At 31.6% G+C, this 11,197-nt stretch overlaps 1 protein-coding gene across 5 annotated transcripts in view; it reads left to right on the forward strand.

The window, feature by feature from the left end:
• LOC118192397 (ribitol-5-phosphate transferase FKTN-like) overlaps positions 1-10,122 on the forward strand; it is a 116,989-nt gene extending 106,867 nt beyond the window's left edge. For all 5 annotated transcript variants that reach the window (XM_035363354.2, XM_035363353.2, XM_035363352.2 and 2 more), the window contains exons 6-8: positions 3,944-4,086; positions 6,090-6,214; positions 9,814-10,122. In XM_035363354.2, coding sequence (XP_035219245.2) covers positions 3,944-4,086; positions 6,090-6,214; positions 9,814-10,030 — 485 coding nt within the window. In that variant the 3' untranslated portion in view covers positions 10,031-10,122. The remainder of the gene's footprint in view (positions 1-3,943; positions 4,087-6,089; positions 6,215-9,813) is intronic.
• Positions 10,123-11,197: the final 1,075 nt, after the last annotated feature.

The raw sequence follows: 11,197 nt of genomic DNA on the forward strand, positions 1-11,197 counted from the left end.
TTTATAACAGTTATTTTAATTCTGAAACCATTTCCTTTCAATTCTTGTTCCCACTTAAAAATTACTACCACAATGAGTTTTTAGAACAGCGTTGAATGCAAATGAGATAAAAGTATTTAAGGAAGGTTCAGCTTACTTTAATACAGAGTGCTAGGAGTCCCTCGTGGCGCTTATTTGCCTTCTGGCTAAATCATTCTAGAAGCTGTTACGTTTGGCCGTATTATACGTGCCAACTGATATTCGCCGGGTAGTTTAATTTAAGAGCCAACTACGTTAAATAATTGTGTCTAGCTTCGGCTAAGTCTCGTTTAGTTAATTTTAGCTTAGTTTCTTATTTTTTATTTTGAGTTAAAGCCCGAGAAGAGACTTTCCTGTAATCCCGAGAAGGGACCAACTGTGATTTTTATTATAGTGAATAAAAGGGTGTTTTTATCCTTCTCGAGACTATGCCTTAGTTGTTTTGAACTCGGCGATAAGTCGCTGCATAGTTCACTATTTTCCTCGACGTTTCATCATAGGCAAGTGGTGAGGAACACTACAAAGTGAATTAATTTCTGGTCTCAGAGACGGGAAAAAAAAATTTTTATCTCCAGCGCGCGAGACTGTCTATCGGAAATTCTAAAGATAGGCTGTTTTTAAATATTTTTAGCCCAAACGAACATTAGCCCAGATACTCTCGAAACGTGTATCGATATGTAAATGAAAAAAAAAAAAAAAACACGCCGCTTTGGGCGTAATATAAAATCATTTGAAACCTTTCAGATTTTTATTCTTGTTTGTTATTATTTTTTCTTCAAATTGAAATAAAAGTAACAAACATATTATGGTGACTAATATGTCTGTTACTTTTATTTCAATCTTTTATTTGACTCATTCTGGTATTAAGTTTTAAGTGGGAACAAGAATTGAAAGGAAATGGTTTCAGAATTAAAATAACTGTTATAAAATTAAAATATACCTTAATTGGATTCCAGAAAATGCATATTACCACCAAGTTTCATAGTAGAGATTGTCCTAGAAACCAGATCTTTTTTTTTTTTTAGTCACCATAATATGTTTGTTAATTTAAATCTTAAGTGCAAAAACATAGTATTTTCATGATAAAGAATGCGTTCACTATCGTGCGAACTAAATTTTTTCAAATAAATCCTTTTTTTTTTTTTTAAATTAACGACCATAATAACCGAAAGCTTTGGGTTTATATTTAATTTTCCTAGCTTTTATCGGTTAAATAAAGTAAAGACCACTGAAACATCTGTTTTGTTCTAAATCTAATAAAGCATTTAGTTATAAATCGAAAAAAGCTTTGTTGAACACCGTTTCATTAATTTTCCAGACATAACAGCCTATAATTACAAAAATACACTTTTGATCAAAACACATTAAATTCGGCTTCGGGGTGATTATAAAAAACTTTTATAATTTCAGTGTTCCTTTGTATTTTTGTTCTAGAAGGAGTACAGAAAAAGAAAAAAAGTTCGAATTAATATTGCTGAGAAAAGGGGAAGTTCGAAAGAAAAAATTAAAAACTCCCTTCCCTCACAACTAATCATAAATGAAGAAAAAGTAATATTTGCTAGAGGAAATTACTATTTTTTTTTTTTAAATCAATGCAACCTTAGTTTGAAATCAGGGCACAATCTCCAAAATCAATACTGTTCTGATTAAATCAGTTCGTTTTGTCACTTTATTTGTACAAGAAGTTTTGTGGTTTTTCTCATGTGGAACGTAAATACGAGCTATTTTAGAAAAATCTTTTGAGAAAGCAGTATTTCTGAGAAACATACTCCTTGCGTGCTTTACTATAATCAGTTACTACTCACAACTGTGGTAAAACATTACTATTATTTATCTTACGTGAGACAATATAATGAAAGATATGTGCAGGAATTCAGTATTGATTTATTATTGTGCGTTATATGGTAGGATTCATTGGACAATAGTTTAGCATTTATTTAGAGTTATACTTGCAGACAAACATCGCGTGCTTTACAGTAATAAATAATGTGATATATTTCAAGTCATAGTACCCATGAAAGCTTCAAAAATATTTTTGACTGATATGCGATAGTTTTGGCACCACAACACATAATGCATCAAAAAAGTTTTAGAACTGAATTCTTTTTTTTTTTTCTTTATCATTTCTAGTGAAGCTGACAAATGTAATATAGAAGTAATGTAAACATGTAGAAGTAATGACTGAAAATCCATCTCAGCTTACTATCTATATAACTTACTATCTATATAGTTTCTTAATGAAAGAAATCTATATTTTTAGTTTTTTATCAAATAGTCAGTAAATGCTATTATGGATTCAAAGATGAGAATAAGAAACAATAATGCTTCCTTTGCGGAGTGTAATGTTTTACAGAAATAAAGTTTTCACCGAAAAATGCTACTTAGTCAATCAGTTTATTGCAAAGAAAAGAGTAATTCTTTTACTGCAATCTCCTTACTCATCGAATTTGGCCCCTGCGGATTTTTTTCCGTTTAATTCGCAATTCCTTCGAATTTTAATGATAAGTTGAAAACATAATGCAAAGTAGAGAGGGCTTCACCTTCGACGTTTCAGAATAATAGGATCCAGAGGGCTTTTATCCCTCTCGTTTTTTGTTAATATAATCTCCTCTAATGAAGCTTCACTTTGAAAAATATTTTAGAGGAAATGTAACACTAAAATTAAAGAGCAGTCACAAAACTGACACTTCCTTGTACGAAGCAAAGGAAGTACTGTAATCCCTAATAATGTCGGTATCGTATTTCAACGAAAATATCAATTTTGACAGCTCGCGAATCCATTTGAACGCTGTTTTTGCATAAAAATTCTGCCTTCTTGGCCGCTACTGACCTTACTCCTCCGAATTATTGTGAAATCTAGTATTTTTGGAACAACAATAACCATAGAAAATGGACGAAACTAACAACCAAAATTTGTATTAAGCATATCATCTTAAAGTAAACCTTATTCTAGAATTGCTTGTTTTTGCATAGAAACTCTAATTTTGATTGTAAAATTTATTTTTAATCGTATTTGGTGTTTTAGGTTTTCCAGTATTTTACAGTTTTTAAAATCAAACATGTTTTGAGTTTTTACGTATTTTTGCTTTTGCCTGTTTTTGCCACAAAATGAGAACTGAATAAATTGAAAGAGAAATATATTGCTAATGAAATTCGAGGAAATAGGTTTAAATGAAATGAAGCAAAATGCCGTATAAGGAAGTCATGTGGAGTCCACATCCGATTTTTTTCTAAGAACTCTTTTAAGGTGCATATTTAGAATCGATGTGTGCAAAAGTCTAAACAGTGATTTCTTCCTAGAAGCTTCGATCTAAATTTTTTTGGTAGATACTGTGTAAGGATACTACCAATTTAAAATTGATTAGTTATATTGCTATCTAATTATTGGGGGGGGTTGTCATCTCATCTGTGAGATAATAAGTAAGCATTTATTTTAGAGTGAAAATGTGCCATGTAAGAAGACATTATTATAGAAAGACTGAAAAACTGAATAGAAGTATCTTTTTTATGATTCTGAATATTTCAGCTGAAATTAGTTCATAGAGAATAAATAAGTTATCAGAATTTAAAATTTACCTAAGCAACGACTTTCATGTTCTAAAAAAGTATTATTCGAAATAAATTTAATATTCGGTAGTATATTCACTTGAACAAATTCGTTTTGCAATATTCCTATAAATAAACCATATTATAATATTATGATATTGAACTATGCGGAAAAAATGACCACAGAATTTGTCTCCTAAAATATTATTGTTAGAATTCTAAAGAGCAAAAAAACTATTAGATATTTTAACTCTCTGCAAACAACAACAAAAGTAAGATTTGCAGTTTTTCAACAGATAATATTTGAATATTTCTAAATTGTTTGTAAATGTTGAAACATTTTTCTCAGAAGTGAATATGAGTAAATTGTTTTAATCAGGTTGGTATCGTCAATGCGACATAATCCCTTACACTACTGACGTGGACTTCGGAGCATGGGCCTCAGAAGTAGAGGATTTGGATGCGCTAGTGAAACTTTTCCTTAATGACAAACATTTATCTATCAGAGAGAGAATGGGTCTGGTAAGTACTAAGAATTATAACAATAAAGATTTATAGGATATATCACAAATCTAAACATCATACGAATCAAAAAATTTATACAAAATCAGCAGTTAGCATATCAGAATACGGTTTGTTGCCCAAGATTTATCACAGAGATGGAATTTTTTTTAAGCCCAAAGAAGTAATTTACCCAGACAGGCTATTTATTTCGCTTTGGTATTTAGTGTCGTCCACTATAAAACAACGTTTCACTTTTCAAATTGTTGCCACCAAATATTAGAGCCTTGTATTATATTTAAAGAAATTTTAAAAAGAAGAATCTACATGAATGTATGTATGCTTCTTGTATGTACTTCTGCGCCACCCTGTATAAGGTTTAAATGAAATGTTTGCGTTTTTCATTAGTTTTTGGTAATGCGAGTTCTACTAATCTGTGAAATAAAGCAATTATTTTACTGCGGCCCTGAAATTTTCCACTTGTTGAAGAGACTTCAGTGTAAATCTAATTTCACAATCGAAGAAACAGCTGTTCTCCAATTTTTAACAAACATAAGTATGTTAAAATAAGTTGAAAACATTAGCAAAATTTTGCAAAAGTTGTCTATTCTTAATGAAATATTATTGATTTTGAGAGCAATCGTTATATGAGTGCAGTCCTTATTACTGCCATTTCTGAAGGATAGTAGCTTTAAATAAATATTTAAGCACAGAAAGTCAGCAAGGCATATTTTCTGAAAATTTAGAAGTGTTCTTGAAGTACACGGGACGGGGAAAAATTATTTTGATTCCTCTCCAGCTGATGACCTTATGAATCCAGGCACAATGAATCCAAGACAATGAATCCAGACTTCATTTTCTCTTCTTTAATTTTTTCTTCTCTTTGTTCAGCACAACAGATTTTGACTGTGCAATAAAAATCCTTTTTTAAACTTTAATTTCGGTGATACATTTTGCAGTAATTAAACATATACATGAAGTCTATAATTAAAGAACCCTTTTCAAAGCAGTCTACAGGTGAAACCACTGATCAGAAAATTGTGAAATTTTGTGGCGGACTTAATGAAGGAAACAGAATTTCTTTCAGCGGAAATAAATTAGTTACAAATAACTTCACCAGAGGGCATTGTGTTAATAAATTATACATTTAACTACACCTTTACAATAGTTTTACAAATTTTGTTACTAAAAACATGTTCCCCATGATGGCAATCATTTTCAGCTACCGTTTGAAATAGCTAGATAGCTATGTTCCACAGTTGACCGAAGTCTGTGCTAGGAAATATTCAGCAGGTGGCCTGAAATGCTCGCTTTAAGATCAGGTAAAGTCTTGGATTGTCACGACTTACCAAATGTTTCAAATGTCTCCAAAGCCAAAAATCGCATGGATTGAGGTCTTGGGATCGATCTGGCCACATATTACGAAAGTGCCGACTGTTTTGGTCAACAGCTGTACTAACAAAGAGCGATATCGTAAACTTATCGTCCTAGTGAACAACAAGCGCATTGGAAACAAAGTCTCCGCGAATGTTTCTAGGCTTTAGGTAACTATTTGTTGCAACACGTCTTAACAAAATCGAACAAATAGGCAAAATTTTATTCACTTATTTGAGACACTTTACCATTTCACCAGGGCATCTGGTCTCTCTATTAAATTGAAGAAATAATTGTTTTCAATAGCTTTCAGAGTTTAAAACTTTGTTCCCACCTATGCTAGAACATTGATTAAAACTCACATTCAAAAAATAAATTAGGAGTGGTTTGTTAATCCCCCTTTTTATTTTATATAGCTTCTCAAAAAATATTTCATATTCATTTAAGAATTTCATCTTAAAAGTTATCATTTCAATTCAAGAAGTGCAGTTGTTTCTCACTATTCTGCAATAATAAGATAGCGATGCACTATAAAGTTGATTTTGAGGATTGTTATCTTATAAATACTGACTTTGACATCAAGTTTGGTAATAAATAAAATAATATAAATATGTGCAGCAGATTATTCATAGTTTACGATTAACTTATAGGTTGATGAAGCATTAGAGTTTCAACTTCGCTGCTACGGATTAAGAGTAGACGTATTTTTCCTGTATAAAATACAGAATGGGACTTGGTACTCCGGTCATCGTCCAGGGCGTGGGTACTACTTCAGGTAATTATCCTTAGGCATTCCTTTTTAAAATCGTTTTATGTGTCATAGATTTATTAAGATAGTTTCTTTTTATGATTTTGGTCTGAATCAATAGTTTCTTTTTATATTTTTAATCTTAATGAAACTAAACAATGTTTTTTCATGAGAAACTAAATTATGCATTAAAAAAATGTGTACAAGAATATAATTTTGCAGTCTCAGTGGTCTTCTCGAGAATATTATCGAATGTAGGTTAAAGTCCTGGAAGAGAGCAATGTCTTGAGTTCAGAGATTAGCTTGAGAGCGATCGACCGAGGCGGAAGCTGTACTTTAGTGCTTTGCCATGAAGCTGTCTTCACCGTTATAGCCTGAAGGCTGTGTTGCTGAGTGTTTCAGCGTCTTTGTTGCAATTTTTCGACGAGTATAAGTGTGTCTCCCGAACTATCCTGTGTAATAGGCTGGCGAATAAATTGTGTTTTGATTTTTCATCAGATGTCGTGTGTATAACAAAGTGCAATTATATAGCTTCGAAGCTGCCAAAGACAGCTTTTGCAACCTTGGCAGCTCTATCAGTATAAAGTAGGTCCACTGGGTCTTCAATTCCGATGTCAAACAGTCTGGCCTGGATTGCTGGGCAGCTGAAGATGTGATGGCGAGACAGTGAGATGTCATCTGGGCGATGAGGACAAATGTTAGTGTAACTACGCTGTCCGTCTGCAGAAATCTTCATCCCTTTTAAGTGATTTGTCCTAAGTTTGGTTATGATAGTCGATATGGCTCTGTCACAGTTCAATTCCGGGATGGAGTTTCCTTTAACTTGACCGATTAGTCTTTGGCTGGCAACTGCATTGGCATCAATGAGGGTTAGACAGTTGGATGGCTGAGGAGAATCACGGGATGCCTTTGCAAGCTCACCGGCCTTCTCATTAACAAAAATATTTACATAAGCCGGTATCATTGTAAGATGCAGATCTTTGGGCAGCAATGATCAGATGATCATCATCAGATGTTATCACCAATTACTCCAAATCCATGAACCCGTACAACGCAACAATATTTTGAGCAATTTTGCATTCAAGTGAAAGTTCTAAATGTAGAAGTATAGACCAGCTATTAGCATATGAAACAGGTTAATTGAAAGATAACATTAAAAATGTGTTAGGAGTTTGAAAGGTCCCTTTACATATAATGCAAGATTAATCTTTTTTCTAAAATTCCTTTTGGAAAATATACTAAGTAAGATGTTTCTAAGCATTCACTGATTATTGTTTTTCTTAATTTGGCTATTAAATATTTTCTACATAATTACATATTTAAATTTAAAATAGTAGCTTGACCTTTTATACAGCCAATTAAAATCGAAATACATCCTTTAAAAATTAGTGAATAATACAACTAAACAATAAATATGAAGGGAAAATAGTTTAGTAACATTTATAGACCAGAAGTTCTATTTATCTTACAGATTTTCAGATAGATCATTGTTACCAAATGTGCTACTTACAGTCTCCGAAATGCTTTAATATTCATTTGGTACATTAATTTATTTTTCTCCTGTATTTTCTTTGCCATTTTGAACAGCTTATTTTAAATATAAAATTTTACGTTCTATATCTGTAATTTCTAAGTCACTAATTTTAAAACCTGTAAGCTTATCTTAAGTGCTTAGCCAGAAACTGTTTCTGGTATTAAATTGGAACCTGTTTATCAAGATCAAGCTGCATTATTGTAATTTTATGTTTTCTACATTTTTTTTTAAATTTAAGTATTGTTTTTAATTTATTAAACTTTAACTTAAAATATTTTGAAATGTCATACTGAAATTTGAAGTTTCCAACTTGCAATTTATTCTTTTGTGCATCCGTCAACCTATATACATAAGTAGCCGTTATGTTTTTAGTCTAAAAATCGATACTCAGCTATTTTCAATGAATAAGCACGAGTTTGTATCCCCACAACATAGCTTTACTATTTTACAATGATGTCTATCTGTCTGTGTGTGCCGATGGTTTCGTCCCCAATAACTCTTATATGTAACTTCCTAAAATTCCGTTTTCCATATTAGCATGAATGCAGCTTTCTGCATTCATACGAAGAGTTGAGTAGATTTTGTGTAAAATTGGACAACCGGAAATGATACTTTATTTAAATACCATATCAGTTTTTATTAAACAACAGGAAGTGGCACTTTATTTGAAGCCCTTAACAGTTTTCAGTGAAAAGCAGTATTGATATATAATTTAAAACTTTTCAATTTTAGTTTTAAGGTTATTATACTAATCGGAACAACATATTAAATTTTGTCTAAAATTGGAAAATTGGAAGTGACACTTTACTTTAAAACTGAAAACAATCCTGGTTAAGAACAACATATTAGATTTTGACTGTTGAACCGAAAGTGGTACTTTATTTGGAACTTTTAACAGATTTTTTGTGAAAAATATGGATTCGCACTACAATAAGAGTTTAATCGAAAAAAATGGAGGACATATTAAGGCTGTTTTTATTATATGCACGGTATTCATTTATATCAAGCTGTAGAACAAAATAATTTTTGAATTAGTTTCATTTGCTGAAGTTCAAAAGTATTGCTGGCATGTTAGGAAAACACACACTTTTTATTCTCTTCTTGAGGATGACGACACGCAAAAGAAAATAGCAAATTCGTAAACACCTGTTGTTTTACTTCATACAGATTACAGAATGCACGGTAATCACTCTGAAGCTGTAATTCCAAACACTAACGAACATTGCTTACTGATACTTAAATATCGCGGCGATACACGTATAGATCAAAATGAATTTAGATTTGTTGATACTATTGTTGAAAAACTATACCAAAGTTTTTCAGCTCAAAATTCTAAATTTAGAAAAAAGGTTTTACCTACCCCTTTTTCTTCCAAAGGTTCAAAAATCCGGGACGAACTTAAGAAGTAGAAAATCATCAAGCAGTACTTGAAGTCTATTCAGCGAAGTTTCTTGAAGAAAACACTTTTATTTCTCGTAAATTTTACGTGTCGAACACGGAAACAAACGTAGCTACAAAACAATGCATATGTATACAAGAGCTTAGACGATACAAAAGGAAGTTATGGCCGGTGTCGAATGTCTGTTTCTTAAACTGAACTACTGTTGCCAATTTTAATAAACAAAACCGTCTTTGTGTTTTTTTGTTTTTCATTTGGAGGCCATTTTTTACAACTACAGAGATACCTTAGAAGAAAAGTAAATTATGGTATTTGTTCGAAAGTATTTATTTTAAATATAATATAAATATTTTATTTTTTTAATCAAAAACCATTTAAATTATGTTATTTAACTGTCCAATAAAATGCAATATTAAAGGAAGTAAAGGGACAAGCACTATATTTGACTATATTTATATAAATCTAGGAAAAAACAATCTTAATACATACCTAATAAAATATAATCCAAAATTTCGTATTGCAAACCTTTCTAATTTTTGAATTTTGTTTGCAAATAATCATGCGGAAGTGATACTTTACTTAAAGCTCGTTGTTATTTAAAACTTGGAAATAGAGGGACGTCATGTGCTGGTCACATCAGATTTTTTTTTAGATATGTATACAATACATTTTTTATTTCTTTTATTTATTTAGGTATTATCATCCAAACTTCACGCTGTGCTCTGGTGATCTATTAGGAGAAAGGGTTCAAGTTCCTTGTGAGACGGAAAAAGTAATTATTGCCGAATATGGTCCAGAATGGAGCCTTCCGGTGCCCAATTGGTATTATGAGTCTTCCATCAAGAACCGAGGACCTAACATTTATTGGGACAATTCTAGAGTTAAATTATCTTACAAAGAATATTCTTGATACAAGGAACATTTCAAAAGAACTAAGCGCACCGAAAATTCTATCAAATCTGTATTTTGTTAATAATAAAAATTGTACAGAAGCTTGTAGAACATGTTCACATTACATTATTTGTTTATATGTCTGAGTTAGGTTTTTACACGTCATACGAATCTTTTATATGACATCAAGTAGTCGAGTGATTTGGAAGAATTAGATTTTTATACATTGCTATTAAAGATTGCAGGGGAGGAATGACTGAAATTTTAGATCCTTAAGAAGTTAGTCGACTCAAAGTTTCGCTTTAATATTAAAACACTGCTTGAATTGTTACCACCAAATATTATCGCCCTGTATTTTTATTTAAAAAAGACTAAATAATGAAGAATCTGCATTGAATGTACGTATGCTTCTCGCATTGTGAAAAAACGGTAACTGGAGTCATCAAATTTTGAACAGTATAGTCCTCCACCCAAACATCTATAGGCCGAACATGGGCACCTGGAAGCCCGAATTTGGAATTTTGGGTTTTGTTTAATTGTCTATTTCATATTTTGTAAAATTTTAACAAATTTTTGATTAAAAAGCCCAACTGCTTCATAGCAAGCAGTGGCAACACTGTGGGGAATAAAACATTTTTACCTCAATTGCCCGAGACTGTCTCTCAAAAATTCTAAAGAGATGCTGTTTTTAAATATTTTTAGCCCAATGTAGGGTTAGCCCAAATGTCCTCAAAACGTGTATATGTCTGTAAATGGGGAGGGGGAGAACGCTCGTTTGGGCGTGATATAGCTTTCAGATTTTTTTTTATTTACCTTTCTTTTCTTTTCTTTTTTTTCTCTTTTATTTGCGTATTATTTTCTAAATCATTTATTCTTGAAAAGAAAATTCATTACGTACATTGCTTTCAGACATGAAGAAAATTAGAAATGTGAAATTACCGTCTTAAAATTTAGAGTGCCTAAATGTAAATCTTAATGATTCATTTAGTTTCCAGGTAGCTTTCTAAGCAGACAAGATGCCATTAGTCAGTAAGTAACAGTAAATTTATTAACATGCTATTTACTTCTACTCGGATGAGAAGCTTTTAAAAAGCCATCGAAGGATTTAAAGCTGTTATTAATAATAACAGCAGTTTTCATGAAGCTGGCGAAATAGAAAATCGTTTTGATAATATTAAATCACTCG

The sequence above is a fragment of the Stegodyphus dumicola genome, chromosome 1, assembly GCF_044657685.1.
Source record: "Stegodyphus dumicola isolate Sdum_Otavi_A_Nest chromosome 1, ASM4465768v1".
In the NCBI taxonomy this organism is placed as follows: Eukaryota; Metazoa; Arthropoda; class Arachnida; order Araneae; family Eresidae; genus Stegodyphus; species Stegodyphus dumicola.